At 49.8% G+C, this 17332-nt stretch overlaps 2 protein-coding genes across 5 annotated transcripts; one reads left to right on the forward strand and one right to left on the reverse strand.

Annotated features, from left to right (window-relative positions):
* Positions 1-6248: 6248 nt before the first annotated feature.
* Positions 6249-11914, forward strand: CA14 (carbonic anhydrase 14; the record flags this gene model as incomplete). Of its 2 annotated transcripts, XM_079696464.1 has the most annotated exons (11): positions 6249-6303; positions 8287-8307; positions 9274-9453; positions 9966-10108; positions 10335-10430; positions 10626-10692; positions 10890-11047; positions 11158-11278; positions 11498-11518; positions 11644-11728; positions 11851-11914. In XM_079696464.1, 11 exons carry the CDS (start codon positions 6249-6251, stop codon positions 11912-11914), a joined length of 1011 nt encoding a protein of 336 aa, XP_079552590.1. The 2 variants fall into 2 exon arrangements, with proteins under 2 accessions (XP_079552590.1, XP_079552591.1); XM_079696465.1 differs by lacking the exon at positions 11498-11518 and having other exon boundaries at positions 11158-11284.
* Positions 11915-12649: 735 nt separating this feature from the next.
* Positions 12650-16053, reverse strand: APH1A (aph-1 homolog A, gamma-secretase subunit; the record flags this gene model as incomplete). 3 transcript variants are annotated; one of them, XM_079728470.1, is made up of 7 exons in its annotated part: positions 12650-13452; positions 13790-13913; positions 14334-14461; positions 14615-14737; positions 14973-15046; positions 15212-15382; positions 15941-16053. In XM_079728470.1, 7 exons carry the CDS (start codon positions 16051-16053, stop codon positions 13388-13390), a joined length of 798 nt encoding a protein of 265 aa, XP_079584596.1. The 3 variants fall into 3 exon arrangements, with proteins under 3 accessions (XP_079584596.1, XP_079584597.1, XP_079584598.1); XM_079728471.1 differs by lacking the exon at positions 14973-15046 and having other exon boundaries at positions 15212-15246; XM_079728472.1 differs by lacking the exons at positions 12650-13452; positions 15212-15382 and having other exon boundaries at positions 13779-13913.
* Between the last annotated feature and the right edge of the window lie 1279 nt (positions 16054-17332).

Below are 17332 nucleotides of genomic sequence, written 5' to 3' on the forward strand. Positions count from 1 at the left end.
GGTTATCTCTAATTGGGAGAATTTTGAGTGATGTTATTTTTCTTTTTTGCTTTTTGGAATCTTCTCTTTTCCTTAAAATAATCAGGTATTATTTGTATATTGTAAAATAATAATTAAGAGGAAAAGTGACAAGCCATTGCTAAGATCTGATATTCTCTACCATTCTGGAGCCAACTCCAACATTACCTTTTTATTTTTTAAAAAAGGAACAAAAAGGAATTCTTGCCAATGTGCATGGATTTGTAACCAGCCAGTGATGGTGCTATTTAAATAAAATATATGTAATACATGAAACAATAAGCATGTTTGATGGTAGAAAAATGGGGAGAATGCAGGATCTATGAGCTCATAAATAACTGCATTTCACTTTTGCAGGTATCGCCTTAGAAATGACTTGAACCTTTAAAAAAAAAAAAAAAAAGGTTTGTTGGTTTTGTATTTGTATTTCCTCCTCAAAGCAATGACTCCCCACCAGCTACAGGGAATTAACTGAGGCAGAAGCAGCCAGAGTCAAAAATGTCATCTGTTTCCTTGAAAGGTTTTTGGTTTTGTTTTTAAAGTATCTTACATTTTGAGTGGTGGGTCTGTCAGAGCCTGCTGCTTTGTCCTAGTAATATTTCTACATGACCCCAGCCAAGCCACTTTACCCTTCAAGACTCATGCTCTTTTTTAAAAAAAGTATAGATATTTTGAAGCAAATAAAATGTCGATGAAAGCACAGCAAGCTCTTTTCCTTTAAGGTTTCAAAGAAAACCCAAATCATTTGTCACAATCTGATCTGAGAACAGACTTCTTATTTGGGGGATGATTAAACCAGTAATAAGCTAACATCGTCACAAGATTTGCTATATTATCATCTGATTCCTATTCCTATAGCAATTCAGACATAACAATTCTTTAAAAAACAAAGAAAAAGATATCTTTAACTAGAATCTTCTCACTATTGAAGGGAAGTGGCATAAGTGTTACTGTCTTTTGCTTGGGTTGGAACACAACCTTCATTTGAGTTAGATGAATGGTAGAGAATAAAAAGAAAAGGGAGAAGTTAGGCAGAATGAGACGGCCACCAGAGCAGATGGAACAAATTATTGTAATTCCAGGGCACCATGATATCCTTCCTTGCAGAGGAAGCAGTTTATTAAATATATTAAGGAGAATCCTGCTTTAACATAACATATCCTTTGGTGTCATCTCAGAGACAGTGAAGCATGGGTCTGCCTGCTGTGGAGTGCACTTTTTATGTTCTCATATATAACTATAGGCCCTGGTTATGCACCCATCCTGTGGAAAGGTTGTTGACATCAGCTAAAGAAAATCTCACTGCTAATTGTCCACCCCCCTTGGTTCACATAACACTTTGTTCTACCACTATTTAGAACTTCTCACTGTTGTATTCTAGTAATTGGGTAAGGTATCTGCATCCCCTAAAGAGATTGTGAAGTTCTTGAGGGCTGGGGTTATGTCATTAATTTTTTATTTCTAGGGCCTGCCATGTTGCCTAGCACCTAGAAGTACTCAATATATGTTTGTAAACTAGTGAAAGTATTGTTGCTAACCTTTGCAAAAGGGACTGCAAGAACAATTCCAGATGGCTGGAATCTCTACAAAGAATGGCAAATTCCTGGGAATTCCCTGGCAGTCCAGTGGTTAGGTCTTGGTGCTTTCACTGCCGTGGCCCAGGTTCAATCCCTCGCTGGGGAACTAAGATCAAGCCAGGCCGTGTGGCAAAAAGAAAAAAAAACAAAGCAAACTCCTTACCACCTCTGCTCCTCCAATAGGTAGTGTGGGCCCTCAGACCAGCACCACCTAACAGGTCACCTGGGGACCTAGTAGAAATGCAAACCTCTGGGCCGTTCTCACCTTCAGAGAAGGACCACATTCTGCCTATGCAATGTGTCTCTCTGCTTTCACTTTACTATGGCTCTCTCTTGAATTCTTTCCTGAGTGAAGCCAAGGACCCTCACTTGGCAGTCTGTCCCAGGAACTTGCCCAAGACCTGGGACATGACCATCCTCTTGTGCCCCATTTTCCTCCAACCTCTTTACAAAGCGTTATTAATAAATCTACTTTTTACCTATCAAAAAATGCAAATCTCTGGACATACCCCAAACCTACAGAATCAGAAACCTTGGGGCAGAGGCCCAGAAATCCGTATTTTAACAAGCTTTCCAGGTGATTCTGATGTACAATGACGTTTGAAAACCAAAAAGAGAAAGTTCAATGGCGCCTATATCCTTTTTCTGGTTTAGCTTAGCAGCTCTATGACTAGCCATGGGAGAATCCATAAATCCCTCAAAACTCAGTCTTTATAGGGTATAACAAGGGAGTTGAAAGGATGCCTGAGGACCCTCCTGGCCTAAAATTCTGGGAAAAGGCAGAAAGAAAGTAAATAAATATTCCAGTGACTAGACTCATTCATTCAATCAGCAAATATTTATGTACCAGGCAGTGTTCTGAGCATGGAATCAATGCATGACACAAAGTTACTCCTTTTTAATTAAAGTTGAAACATTTCAGACCACAAACTTTGACCTGTCTTCTGTCTACAAGATTCTCATACTGCATCTGTCATGTGATGTGAACTGGAAAACCGAGAAAATGATCCAGAGTTCTGACCAGCCCCTCCCCCAAATTACTTTGACTTTAATTCTTGAAAGCTTTTGTGTTTGCTTAAGGGCCTTCAGTACCAGTGTGTTAGAAGACAAGAGTGTGATAATAAATGTGATTATCAAAATAGACTATCTCTGGGTCTATGTTACTCAGGGCGCAAAGTTGCTTGCCCTTTTAGGGAACTGAATCCATCTAATTCTGTCTCCTCATCGATTCTCTCTTCTAGGCAATTAGTCACCACCTGTACTGTTTGAGCAAATTCCTGTGTTGACCATTCCTCTTTCCTTTTGATCTGCCTCCTTCCCCCACTGAACTCTCATATTCCCCACCACACAAACTCAGAGCACTTAGTGGGTTACTGCAAGGTGTTTTAGACTATTTACCATATTTAGTAAGTTTAAATATCCTTTTAAGAAAGGACCCTTTAAGGGACTTCCCTGGTGGCGCAGTGGTTAAGAATCAGCCTGCCAAAGCAGGGGACACGAGTTCAAGCCCTGGTTCGGGAAGATCCCACATACCGCGGGGCAACTAAGTCCGTGCACCACAATTACTGAGCCTGCACTCTAGAGCCCGTGAGCCACAACTGCTGAAGCCCTCAAGACACAACAACTGAGCCTGCGTGCCACAACTACTGAAGCCCATGTGCCTAGAGCCCGTGCTCTGCAACAAGCCACCGCAATGAGAAGCCCATGCACTGCAATGAAAAGTAGCCCACACTCGCCGCAGCTAGAGGAAGACCCAACGTAGCCAAAAATAAATAAATAAATAAATTTATTAAAAAGAAGAAAAAGGACCTCTTAAGAAAAAACAAACCCTTGGGACTTACCTGGTGGTCCAGTGCTTAAAACTCCACGCTCCCAGTGCAGGGGGGCCAGGCTCGATCCCCGGTCAGGGAACTAGATCTCACATGCATGCCACAACAAAGATCCCACGTGCCGTGACTAAGACCCGGCACAGCCAAATAAGTAAATAAATAAAACAAGGCAAGAAAAATCAAACCCAAAAGTCACCACACTTGGATACCTTTGACTCTCTGACTGGTTCACATGTCACTGCATTTGGAAGGACAGGAGATGGCGCCAGAAGGCAGCAGAACTTGGTTTTAGTAGGGTTTTAGCCAACCCCAGAGTGAGCAAAGGGCTAGAGAGGGAGAAGTAGGAATTAAAACAAAGGCGTCAGAGTTTGAGTAGCAACTGTGGGGGGCTTTACTTTTTTTTTAACATGTAGGGGTCCTCCTGACACTACTCCAAATCAGCCTGGTGACAACAGAAATATCCACAGTAAAGCCAAAGGTAAAAATAAAGGCAACTCCAATAAAAATTTTAAAAAGTAAATAAATAAAGCCAAGTCCCTGGAGTTTGCCTCCTTTCCCCCTCTCCTAGATACCAGGGCCTTTGTCCCTTTGGGAAGCATGAGGGCCTGGAGGGGCTGCTCACTCAGAAGTGGGAAGGTGCTGATTTGGGGCTAAGACATCTTTGTGAAACATTATTCAGTTGTGTAGTCAAAATCCCAAAGCCCACCAGTAGTGAAACACTTCCCAGAAGGAATCACACGCAAAACATTTTGAACTGAAACTTTAAAAGTTAAAAAATTCATAGACAACCAGGAGGTGGCGCCTGGTAAGACACATTACCTACCTTGGGAGGCTGCATCACAGCCCCAGACACTCCAGGGGAACTCTGTCCTGGCAGAGGTCATTCTGTCCGGGCCTCTTCTTTCCTACCTTGCAAAAGATGTCTCTGCTTTCTTCCTTTTTTCTGTTCCTCTGTGTTAACTGTCCTGATTCCAAGGAAGTCTAATTTACACTTTAAGCCTTTTCTTCTTCTTAGATGGGATGAGTGGGGCTTTGGGGGAACTTCAAAACATAAAACTTATCTGTAAGGGAAAAGCAATTCAGAGGGTGATGAAAGAATTAAAAAGGAAATGACGTCTACAAAATGGCTTTGCTTTGCAGATCAATCACAGTGGACAGAAAAGCATGGTAGGCTCCTGCCTCTGCAGGGGCTGATGATCTAGCGTATGCATTATTCTGTTCACTTGGCTTTTATCCTGCACCCTTATTTAGCTTCCGCTCCCTTTGTTTTGGCTATTTATTGCTACTTGGCAGAAGCAAGGAGGGCAGAAGGAGCTCAAACGGGTGCATCCTTCTGGCTGTGACTCCGGTGAAGGGTATGGAGGAAAAAGAGGTTTCGAAGTCTGGCCTGAAGTTATCTTTGGGTTTCACATTCTGTAATGAGGGATTTAGGATGTACATTCCAATCGGGATTTCCAGTCCCGTGGGGGAACAAGCACCAGCCCACATTCCTGAGACTCAGCAGCCTCTATGCTCCACTTGCCCAGTTCTCTGGTGGCAGGTTTCACTCAGTCCCAAAAGTCCTGCCTCAGCCCTTTGTTGGGCAGGAGGGAAGACCCTGGGCCCCTCTTCCACTCCAACGGGATCACATGGTCTCTCTCTGCTCCCTCCCCTCTCTTTCCCTGGAGTCCGCCTTTTTTCTGATGGTGGTAGTGATTGTTTCTGAGGTCACCCCATCTCTCCTCCTGCCCTGGCCACCGTGCCAGGGGTCAGTGTCCTCTATGGTGACAAAAGCCGCCCTAGATCTGGGCTCCCTGGGGAGGGAGATGGCTGGGCCTGACAGTTGGAGCCGCTGTCTTTCCAGGGTGTTGCTGCAGCCCCGCCCCCCGCTAGGCACACAAATGGGCTTTATTCAGCAAACAAAACCACCCCCCTCCCAGGCCACACAGGCACGTGGACCCAGCCTCACCGTGGGAAGCGGGTGGTGACAGGCGCAGGAGAAAGAGATTGCTCCAAACAAATTCTCTTTGCCTCACTTCTCTTCCTTACTTTCCACACCCCACGTTCTGGTCCTTGACTTCCTCCCCTCCACCCGCACCCTGAGTCTCCCAGCTCCCTCTCCTTTACCTCTCTCCTAACTCTGCACTCTTCTTATTCCAGGGCGCTCACATTCTGCAGGGCGTGGGGAACGGGTCCTCCCACCATCTGAGGAGAAGCCAGATGGGGAATAAGAACCCCTGAGGGAGCTGGATGGGACCCCAAAGGACCGGACCCCCAAACCCTCCATTCCTGCCCCCGCCCATTCCAGGGGACACCCTTCTCAACAGTGTCTGTGTAAATAGCAGAGGAAGGAAGAGCTCACCCCAGCTGGGCTCCTGAGCCAGGGCCAGGGTTCCTGTGAAACCCGCCGCCCTTCACTCTGAGCAAGGCCATCCTGCATGCTTAACCGGCTATTTAAGGAGCTGTTCGCCAGCGACCCAGACAGTCCCCACTCCCCACGTACACCCGTCCAGGGCCACCTTAAAAGAGGGAGGCAATTGTGAAGTAGCTGGCCGGCAAGTGGAGTGAAGACTGCAGAGGGAGATTAAAAAAAGAGAGGGCAGAAGGAGAGGCAGAGAGAGATTTATCCTGGGGACCCAGAAACTCACGGTACCCCACTGAAAACTAAATCCCCTGGAAGCCCGAAGGACACAAAGAAAGCAAGAGAAAAAGATAAATACACTCAACTCCAGGAAACTTCTCTTCTCTCTCCCCCAGCCCTCCGCCTCTCTCTCTCCCCTCCTCTCCCTGCCCTAGTCCTCTAGTCCCCAAACTCCCAGTACCTTGTGTTCCTTCCAGGGATACCATGTTGTTCTTCACCCTCCTGCTAGAGGTGATTTGGACCCTGGCTGCCAACGGGGGTAGGTACATCTGGATGTCTGTGTGTGTGTCTGTGTGTGCTGATGTACACATGTTGCCGTGCATGCTTAATGGAGGAGGAGGAGTGTAAGAGGAAGCCTAGGGCTAGAATAATAGGCTCAGGGATGCAGGGAAAAAGACAGGACTGGGGAGGAGACCACTTTCCTTCTTTTCCCTTTGCCATTCCAGCCTTGCTGTTTGTGGGGATGGGGGCAAACTAGCCTGGGTCAGGATGTGTGCACACTGTGGGAGTCACTTTGCGGGCTACAAATTCTCTCCGGAGCTCTTTCTCCTACTGCCCTGGTCCCAGGCAACCCTCCTGGTCTTCTTTATTTACAAACTCATCCAATTAGGGAGCCAAAGGGGCCTGGAGTGCAAGGATAGAGGACTGATGGGGTGGGGGGGATACTCCTGCAACCTGCCAAACTCACACCCTGATCCCTATGAACCTCATGGCCAAAGTCCCCTCTCGGTTCTATGGGGCGACTAATTTCCCGGTTTTTCCTGAAAGCTGTAGCAATAGCAGTCAACACTGTTGGGCCCTTTACAATTTACACAGGACTTTCAGGAACTCCCAGGAGAGGAGGAAGGGCTCTTGGGGGGAACAGGCCGAGGTGCTCCAGGAATGTCCCCAGAACCCCTACCCCTCATTTTTGTGATCCCTGTGCCTAGCACATAGCAGGTGTGTAATTAAAATTTGTTGGAAGAACAGGATGAGGGGGGTATCTAGAGTGCAGAAGGGGAACACAAAGAAGATGATGGGGAGGGGCGCCCAGCCGAGGAGAGTTGTAAATTGCACCTGAGGAGAAAGGAACAAATTGGGAAAAAGGAGGAAGAGATGTAAAACTACTGTGTTGAGGATTTGGTGGGAGGGGAAGGGCAAGGCTCTCAGCCTGCCCAGAACCAGGGAATTCGAGTTGTTGAAGTGTCCCACCGAGCTGGTGAGTGAGAGGCTGCCTCCAGCCCTCCCTTGCGCTGCTTTTCAGAATTGTCTGAACGAAGGGATGGGCCAGCAGAAGAGCCCAACGAGGAGATCAAGGATATCTTAGAAGTCTGAGGGATTTATTTAAGGGAATAAGAGAGAGAGAGAGAGAGAGAGAGAGAGAGAGAGAGACAGGGAGGAAGTTAGAATTTTTCTCCAAAGTTTCTAGCAATTTGAATAATGCAGAGACAACCTGCAGGAAGGCCTCCCTTTCCCCTTGAAGCAGTTCGGCCCTGGGTGAGAGCTGGACCAGCAAACCCCCGACCTTTTAGCTGGAGACAGGACTGCACGAGAGCCTGGCATGTGACCCAGCTGGCAGTGCTCTTTTCCACACACGACGCTTGACTTTCATCCTGTCCCTGCCAGCCTGGCGGCCTGTGCCCACCCACTACCCTCAACGTGGAGCGGACCCTGCCCGATTCCCACCTTCCCCAGCCATCTGGGAATCTAGGGAGCAGAGGTTCCTGGTGATGGGAAAAGTTTCCTTTATTAGAGTTCCTGGGACCAGAGGAGGAACTTAAATGTTAATTTACAGCTCAGTGCCTTCTTTCCTGCAATGCTTCCAAGCAAAGGAATAATGGCTCTCTCCCCTCAGCAGCACTGCCCGCCGACGCTGAACTTCTTGCCCCTCTCTTTGTTCCAGTCCCTTTCCACCAAACCCTACACCGTCACCTCAGCCCCATCTTCTAAGGGTTAGATTGGCTTGGCAGAGGCCGTAGAAAAGTGAGGGTTGGGTATTTTGCACATTTGGATCCAGGTTAATTTTAGTCTCCTGGCTTTATCTCTTTTCATTTCTCCTCCCCCTTTACTCAGCAAGCAGAACACAGCCTGGCTGGTGAGTTTAAATAGGCCCCCCCCGCCTCGACCTTTCCACAGAGGTGTCCAGTTTCAGGGCTTCCTTTGGGAAGTGCTAGAGCAGAGGGAGGAGAAAGGGGGGCGGGGTGGAGGAGGGCCCTGCCCCCGGCTGCGCTGTGGCTGTAACTCAAATTACTCTGCCTTGCAGGTCAACACTGGACATATGACGGTGAGAGCAGAACCCAAGGCCTACCGACACCCCTTCCCCACTGGGACCTCTTCACCTGGCGGGAAGACTTAGCCACGTGGGTGGGGAGGTTTCCTCCAGCTTCTCACCCTAGCTCCTTCCTTCCCCGACTCCCCATGCCCCAGCTTTCACATATATGATTCCTAGACCCTGTTCTAACAATCAAATCCCACACACCCTGATTCAGCAGAAAAGCCAGTTATGTCCTCAGTCAATCTGTGCGGGAGTGAGGGAGCTGGGGTGGAAAGGAAACTGGGTGGGGAAAGGCGCCATAAGCTTAGCTGCCAATTCTCCTCCTGGCTCTCTTTCTATCCTGATGGATCCTACCCCCACCTGAATCTGGAATTGGGACAGAGCTTGAGGTCAGGGGTGAGGAAGAGGTCGGCAGGACAGTTTGTGACCCTGGCAGAGGTGGAACCTGATTCCTTTGCGTTTCTGATTAATAACTTAAACCGAATTCCAGAGTCAATGCAAGGTCCAGTGCGAAAGCAAGAAGTGAATGATGGAAAGTCAGCAGATCTGAATCTTAAGGCCACCTGATAGGGGGGTCCCTAGGAGACCCTACCTCTCTAGGACCATTTCATTTCCCCAGTTTTCCTGCTCCTACTCAAATCCCACCCCTTTCTGGGTATGCGGGCTTTCTATCCATCCCCTCTTCCTCTCATTTAGCTTTCTTGTCTTCCAACAAGAGGACAAGTAAGTAAAAGCAACTGCTCCCCATGCATCAGGAGAGCTGGGGAATCATCACTGCCTCTGCGCAGGTGAAGGGACTGCAGCAGCAAGTCCAGCAGGGGCTCCTCGCTCACCCAGCCCCGCACAACTGGGGGCTTCATCTGGGGTGGAGAGAAGTGCATTTCTGCCTCCACACGGGTATAGCTTGGTGAAGGGTTGCTGAAGGGTGATTAGGGGCTGGAGGACAGGACAGATGTCTGTGGTAACCCCCACCAGGTCCACATGGTCAAGACCACTGGCCAGCCTCTTACCCTGAGTGTGGAAGCAATGCCCAGTCCCCCATCAACATTCAGACAGACAGTGTGACTTTTGACCCTGAGTTGCTACCTCTGCAGCCCCATGGATATGAACAGCCTGGCACCGAGCCTTTGGACCTGCACAATAATGGCCACACAGGTAAAAAGACCAGGCCTCCAAGGAGATATAAGCTCCAGTTCCAATCTTAGGAGTCAGAAGTGAAGAAGCATTCTCCTAACTTCTAAATTCTCAGAAGGTTTCATCTATAAATTTGGAGACATGAGAATGGGGATCAGGCTCCTGTAGCCAAAGGTGGGAACTGAAGGTGTATGATCAAGCTTTATGGGTGGGTTAGCATCATAGCATTGACTTGATCTTTACTAGAAAAGCAGCGGCTAGGACTTCCAGCCAGTGGTCCAGTGGTTAAAACTCCGAGCTCCCACTGCAAGGGGGCACGGGTTTGATCCCTGGTCGGGGAACTAAGATCCCACATGCCGCACACAGGGCACGGCCAAAAAGAAGAAAGAAAAGCAGCGGCCTATGGGAAGAAGTGGGTGCTGTGCAGGGAGACAGAAAAGGCTGGCCAAATCTCCCCAAAGTGGTGGCGACCCAGGGGTGGGAACGTATCCACATTCGTCCACCAACCCTAACTCGCTCTCTTTCCCTCACAGTGCAACTCTCTCTGCCCCCTACCCTGTATCTGGAAGGACTTCCCCGAAAATACGTAGCTGCCCAGCTCCACCTGCACTGGGGTCAGAAAGGATCCCCGGGGGGGTCAGAGCACCAGATCAATGGCGAAGCCACAGCTGCAGAGGTACCAGGGAGCAAAGCCTGGATTAGGACACAGTGGTAGGCACTGTCGGTGCCGGGGGAAAGGAAGGATCTGGAAACTGGGAAAAGTCATACTTGGGGGAAAAGGGCAAGCTTTGTGGGACAGATTTAGGGCATGCTAGAGGTGGTGGTGGTGGCTAGGAGAAAAGCTTTTGGGAGGGGGTAGTGGAGAAACATTAAATGATTCAATTCCCTCTCCCCTCCCTCAGCTCCACATCGTACATTATGATTCTGATTCCTACGAAAGCTTAAGTGAGGCTGCTCAGAGGCCTCAGGGCCTGGCTGTCTTGGGCATCCTCATTGAGGTCAGTGGCCCCCAATCCCTCCTTGGTCTCTCTCCACTTTCTCTGCATCCCTCAGTCCTATTTTTCCCATGTCTGTTGCTGGCCGCCCTCCCAAGACAAGTCAGCAACCCATTCTGACTATTTATCCTATACACAAATGTCTTACTCCAAACATGGACTCATCCCAAACTCTCTCACCCTTTCCTCCCCATACAGGTGGGGGAGACAAAGAATCCAGCTTATGAACACATTCTGAGTCACTTGCATGAAATCAGACATAAAGGTGAGCCCTAAAAATCGATCTTAAGACAAAGTAACATTAATTAGGCTTCAGGGAAATTTCTCAGAAAGGCCTGAGAGGCCTGGAACAAGGCAGTGAGTTGGGGCCGGAGGTGGGTAGGGCGTTCGCTTCTAGGAGCCCTGTCTAGGTAAGCGAGGGTGCACTGAGAGGGAGATGAGTCCTAGTCTGTTCTTGCCCAGATCAGAAGACCTCAGTGCCTCCCTTCAACCTGAGAGAGTTGTTCCCCCCACTGCTGGCGCAGTTCTTCCGTTACAATGGCTCGCTCACCACACCGCCCTGCTACCAGAGTGTGCTCTGGACAGTCTTCAGTCGAAGGGCCCAGATTTCAATGGGACAGGTGAGTGGTGGAGAGGTGAGACAGCAAAGACATAGCTGTAACCTCAAACCCTTTCCCACTCCCGAGAGCGAGTGCCACTTGTCCCTTAATCCCACTCTTCTCCTTCTCAGCTGGAAAAGCTTCAAGAGACACTGTTCTCCACGGAAGAGGAGCCCTCTAAGCTCCTGGTACAGAACTATCGAGCCCCCCAGCCTCTCAATCAGCGAACGGTCTTTGCTTCATTCATCCAAGGTAACTGTACAGGGCTCGGAAAAGGAGACGGGAAACTGGGGGACTCAATGGCAGGAACTAGGGAACCCCTGGGAAGGAAAAGGCGGCTAACAGGGGAAGGGATTTCCAGGACTTGCTTGGACTGGGAACCACGCCCCAACCCCGAGTACTGGCACAGTGTGCTACTCCCAACTGGGGTGGGGATCTAGTCTCACTGACCCAAGTTTTCTTCCCTTACAGTGGGATCCTTGTATACCACAGGTAAGACAGGCCTACCCATGTATCGAGGGGTGGAGTGCAGGGTAGGGTTCTCCTCAGTGAGTTAGGGAAAAGCTCAATATCTATGTTAGTCTTAGGCTGACACCTTCCATCTTTCTCTCTCCCAGGTGAAATGCTGAGTCTGGGAGTGGGAATCCTGGTTGGCTGTCTCTGCCTTCTGCTGGCTGTTTATTTCATTGCTAGAAAGATTCGGTGAGGTCCTATTCTCCATTCCTCCAGTCCTTTCTTTGGCATTGAAAAGCATTCGCCTACTCCACCTCTAATCTGTTTCACCTAGGACATTAGCCATTTCCACGAACCATTCTCCCTTTCAGGAAGAAGAGACTAGGAAACCGGAAAAGTGTGGTCTTCACCTCAGCACGAGCCACCGAGGCATAGACTCCTTCCTGGTCACCACAGATGCCTTCCCCTCGCCTATCAGGGAGCTTCTAAAGTGGGGTGCAGGGGGCTGGCCAGAAAATACTGTAGGAGTAGGCTGACATCCGTCCTTCCTCCAGACAGCCCCTACACAGAGGTATGGACAGGCTCTCATTCAAGGAAGAACAACAGAACCTTCAGCCTCTCAAAACATGTAGATAAGGACAGCCCTATGCTGACAATGCAGAGGGTAAACTGTGCTTAGTTGTAGGGGAAGCTGGGGATGTGCCCCAAAGTCCCCCACCCCCTCATCTTTATATCCCTGTCCCTAGATATGGTACAAGATCTCCCCTTAGGAAAAAGGGTTGCTGCTGTTATGTTTTTTTCCCTCAATATATTAGGAAATTAAATTTGCCGACCCCGCCTCTGGCCTTACTTTGGGGGCTCTTGAGAATGGGACAGTTCCTTAATGCTTCAGATGGCAGAGGTGGGCAAAGGGTACGGAAAAGGAAGAATGGGTGAGTAACTCCTTTTACCCCAATCCTGGAGAAGGGGAGATCCACTGCTGGAAAATGCTTAACCCAGAGCTTCTGACATGTTAGACCCCCAGCCCAGATTTCTGCCCTTGTATCGAAGCTATGCTTGGAGGGAACCAGAGGTTGCCAGGTTAGGAGGGAGGTTGGAAAAGAGACATGAGAGGGCAGAAACCTCAATCAACATGTTATCCCCTCCTTTTAAAGCCAAGTTCCCCCACAATTATAAAGTCCTTTTTATTGGTCAAAATCACAATCACCTTGATTAAAAGGATGGGATACACCATCCTCAGCAGAAAATGATACAGTTTATAGAAAACCTCCCCACACCCCCCACACCCCCCAATTAAAAACTAGAAAAAAATCTGCCCTCCTTCCCTGCGATGTCACGGTAGGCTGACTCCCCCAGTGGCACTGCAGCTCTGGAGTGCACCAGCTCCCCGCAGCACCCTCCAGTTCACCTTGGGGAGAGGAGGGATGCTGGTGGTCAAGGAGGTTGAAACATTAGTTCCAGTAATACCAGTTCCCAAACATGCACTTCCTTCCTTTCCCCCAAAGCCTGGGACCAAGGGGAAAGCTGGATAGATATACGCCCAGCCATAAGGAGCAATTTGAGGAGGGAAAATATAGTCCAAGGAGGTTAGGAGAAGAATTAACACATACTTCTTCCCTCCTCCCGCTTCAAAAAAAAAAAAAAAGGCAATTTGGGGGTCTTTATCACACCAGAAATGGTTCCCCTCAGACCTGAGAAAAAGACTAAGATATCCAGTCTAGGGAGGGGGTACTGGGAAACTCAGAGCTCGTCTACCCTTGAGCCTCCAATTGACTTCATCTCCACAGCAATGGCTAAACTAGGTCCCTTTTCTTGGCAACCTGCACTGTCCAGAACAGGAGATGGAGAAATACAGGGCGAGGAGATCAGGAGGGCACCCCAGGCCCAGGGGTCCCCCCCAAGGTTCCCTCAGTCCTCGGGTGGGATGCGCAGGGCAGAATACACCATCACCCGACTGTCCTCCTGCCGTCGGCCTGCAGAGGGGAATGGGGGTGAGTCTTGGGCAGGGTGAGAGCAGAGCACTGACACATGGGGAGTCCTGGACAACAAGGGGGGGGTCCCCAGATGGTGGGGATAAGTGCAGATTCAAACCCACCAGTCACTGACTGGCTGAACCCAGACTGCTCCTGGTAAAGCCTAGAGACTAAAGGTCATGAGTGGACAAAGCAAAACCCTGAAGGTGGTGGAATAGACCGACGAGGAGACAGAGAATGGTGGGCAATGGACCCGGGCTAGGGCTGGGCTCAGTCACGGGCAGTGGGCAGGCAGGTGGGATCTGTCAGGCGATCAGTCCAGGTAGTCAGTCCTTACACGAGAGACTGCGCTGGATACTTCGGAAGGACCCTCCAGCTGTGATGAAGGCCCAGAGCCCCATGGAAACAGTGACTGCATAGATGGGCAGCAGGCTGGCCTCGTACCAGGGGTTCAGGAATGTCTGGGGATGGGGGAAAGAGTAGAAAAGAGGTTAGATTCTTCCTCTAATCCCCATATTCTCTTTGTGCCTTTGACCCAAATCTCCCCCAGATATCTCACTCGAATCTCCCAGTCCTTCAGAACACCAATACCTTGCGGTTCAGGGCATTTGTGATTTTTCAGCCCCCTCAGAGGTTTCTGCCACTCCTGCTCACCTCAGGCCATCTGCATTAGTTTGACTCATCCATTCAAACTCCTCCCTAGAGCATCCCCAGAGCAGGTTATACAATTGATGCTGAGGTGAGAGACGTCTAAAGACTCACCTTTCTGCCTCCTCCCAAGATAAATTTTTAAATGTTAAGAAGTGAGAATATATTTCCCCTCCATCCCACTCACCATTAAGTTCTTTTCTCTCTAACTCAGGCCCCTGTCCCCAACTCACCAGTCCCGATGTCAGTAGGTGACTCCCAACCACCAGGCCCAAAGCCCAGTACCGTCTCCTCTCACAGGCATCAAAGAACACAACTCCCCAAAAGGTATGGAGCAGGATAATGGCTGCTGTCAGAAAGGCTGCAGGGAGGGAGATGGGGATGAGATACATCCCTCATCTTCTCCCAGCCTCCTGAGATGTTGAGCCAAAGAAGTCTCCCAGGGAAGGCCAATAAATCAAATCAGGGTCAGGGATGAATGGGGCATGGAGGCAAGAAAGAAAGTGGATCTTACCTGAAGTCAAGAAGTAATAGGGTGAGTCTCCATGGATCCCAACCACACCTGGCCCAAGTGCATCGGCCAAAATATTGATAACAGAGAAGACACCACTGATGATACCGAAGGAAAGACCAGAAACTGGGGGGAGGGAGGGTTTCATCAATGTCAAAGATCACTATAGCCTTATTACAAGTGATCCCTCCCCATTCCTAGTCACAGTTCCCCCACACCTACCCTCCCTCCAGACCACCTCTCCTTGGAAGTCAGGTATGAAGAAAAACAAGAAGCCGCTTAGGACATGTGGATGTTTAGAGACTTCCCTGGGAGAGAGGAGTGTCCAACTCCCTCCTCCAGTCCCTCTCCCTTGGCTCACCATAGGCCATCTGGCGGATGGAGATGGGTGATCTTCCGTCCTCACTCAGCGATGCTAACCCCTCATCTGCCTTCCTGGGGTGGGGTGGGTGGGATAGGGGAAACATGAGGGAGGGCAGGAATCGCCTTCCCCTCTAAATCTTCCCTTAGTACCTCCTCGTCCAAACCACCACCCAGGGCTGCCCCACTTATAGTTCAGTCCTCTGCCCTTCTCCCCTCCAGACCACCCCATCTTCTTACTTAAGCAGCTTGTAGTAGGCAAAGCGGAACACCTCCTGTAGAAGGACAGAGACTGCAGCACCAAAAATCAGGAGGCCATACTGGAGTCGGGCATCTGACCGGTCGGTCACATGGACCAAGATGAACCAGACCACAGAGGCCAAGAGCAAGGAGACCAGCCAGAAAAATGCCCTGAGGAAAGACAAAGGCAATCAGACAAGCAAGGGTAGGGGGCAACCAGGGAAATCAAAGAGGGGAAGCAACAAAGGCTGCAGCATAAAAAGTGGAAGTTAGACTTCCGGATTGTCCAGGGAGACAGGGAGGAGACAGGATAGGTGTCTCCACCAAGGGAGTTTGTGGGGATCTGAACGCAGGGAAAGGGTAAGAAATCTGATTAAAGAGTCTTCAGAGTGATGAGAGCCAGAGTGTAGGAGGACAGGAGGGCGAGGTATCCATTCCTGGATACTCCCTTAGGGCCGGCCGAGGTCAGCACAGCCCCCTTCCAAGTCTTCGCCTTGGGCCTCCTCGGACGTCGCAGGAGGAGTACAGGAGAAATCTGTGCGATCTCTGGAAGACGGAAACCAACTGCGGGAAAGGGCGAATCACCCAGATCCCTGACTCGACCCTCTCCAATCTTCACCTCCGACTTGTCTCCCCCTCTCAGGCTCCCAGGCTCGCCCCAGTTCCTCCAGCCCCTTTAGGATCTCTCTCTTCGGCGTCCTCCCGCGTCTCCCCAACCCCTTAACTCACCCGGCGACCAAGATGATGACGCGAAGCGGGTCTCCTGCCACAGTGATCAAGAAAAGCGCAAAGGCCGGGCCGAAAGCGACGAAAGTGCATCCGAAAAACACTGCGGCCCCCATGGCTGGGCAGCTGGGGGCGAGGTGGGGGCCCGGCCAAGAGAGGCGAAGGGATGAAGCACGCCAGCCAGGGAGTCCGCGTGGGGTGGCGACGCGACCCCGTGAGGGGCGCGGTGCAATGTCACCCCGGACCCCCGGGAAGGCGGGGACACCGAAACCCCAGATACAGGTCGGCGCGACTTCTTCTACGGAAGCCGAGGAGGGGACAAACCCCTGCCGCGGCCCCATGGCCACCTCCCATCTAATCCCCACCCCCTGGAGGCCAATGGAGAACCCGCGGGGGCGGAGCTGCGGAGGCGGGGGCGTGGCTTCACGACGTGCTGGGAGTTGTAGTCCTGCCCTCCTCATGGACCTCGGCCCTGGGAGTGGCTCCAGACGGTTAAACCAGTGGGCTGGGCCCGAGCCCAGTTTCTTGGGTTCGGTTCGACCTTGGTCGCTGTTCCCTTTCGGTATTTTATGGGACAGGATGGTAGCAATCCTACGCTTCTTGAAGAGCTGTAGAGGGGGGAAGATCCTGTTGGAACCTAAAGGACAAATACAAAGAAAGCACAGGATAGAGGGTGCAGGGAGATAGGGACGGGTATTGTTCTTACTTGAATGAGAGGAAATGAGCTAGAGCTACTGCCTAAGAGATGAAGGTTACACTTAAAAGTAGGAGCTCTTTGAACAGGCTAGTATAGGAAGCATGCAATACAGTGTATCGCTAATGAAGCCTTCATCCGTAATGACAAGAGCATCAGAGGGAAGTAAAAGGAGCCTGGAGAGCAATGTTAGGAAGGTTAGAGGGGATTTTGAGTTAAAATGGGGAGTTAAAGTTGTTTGTAAAAAGCAATTCGAGCTATGGAGTTGGAAAATGACACCCCCCCACCCCTACCTCGCCAAGTTACTCAGTTCCTTTTATGTCATACTTCCTCCATTTATTTTCTGAAAATGAACCTCACTGGTGTCTTTTCCTCAGGCTGGGGGAAGGGAAGGCGCAGGGGATGCATATTAGAGCGAAAGAAAATTAAAGTATGAGAAGAGAGTATTGTATCCTCATTTGGATGCAGGTGGGGTTTGTCCTTAGGGAGGATGTTTAGGAAAAAGAGTACCAGGATGGGAAACTGAGGGAAACTGGAATATTGTTCTTGAGAGAGTAATCAAAGTACTCAAAAAAACTATAGAAATTCTTCAGAGAGAACCAGGCTTACCTTCCTTCCTGGAAATGATTTATGTCAATGTATAGACGTATATCCACATAAGAGTTTTACATTTTTTTCCAGGAAATTCTGGGAAGGAGCTG

Source organism: Hyperoodon ampullatus, assembly GCF_949752795.1.
Source record: "Hyperoodon ampullatus genome assembly, chromosome: 2".
Classification (NCBI taxonomy): domain Eukaryota; kingdom Metazoa; phylum Chordata; class Mammalia; order Artiodactyla; family Ziphiidae; genus Hyperoodon; species Hyperoodon ampullatus.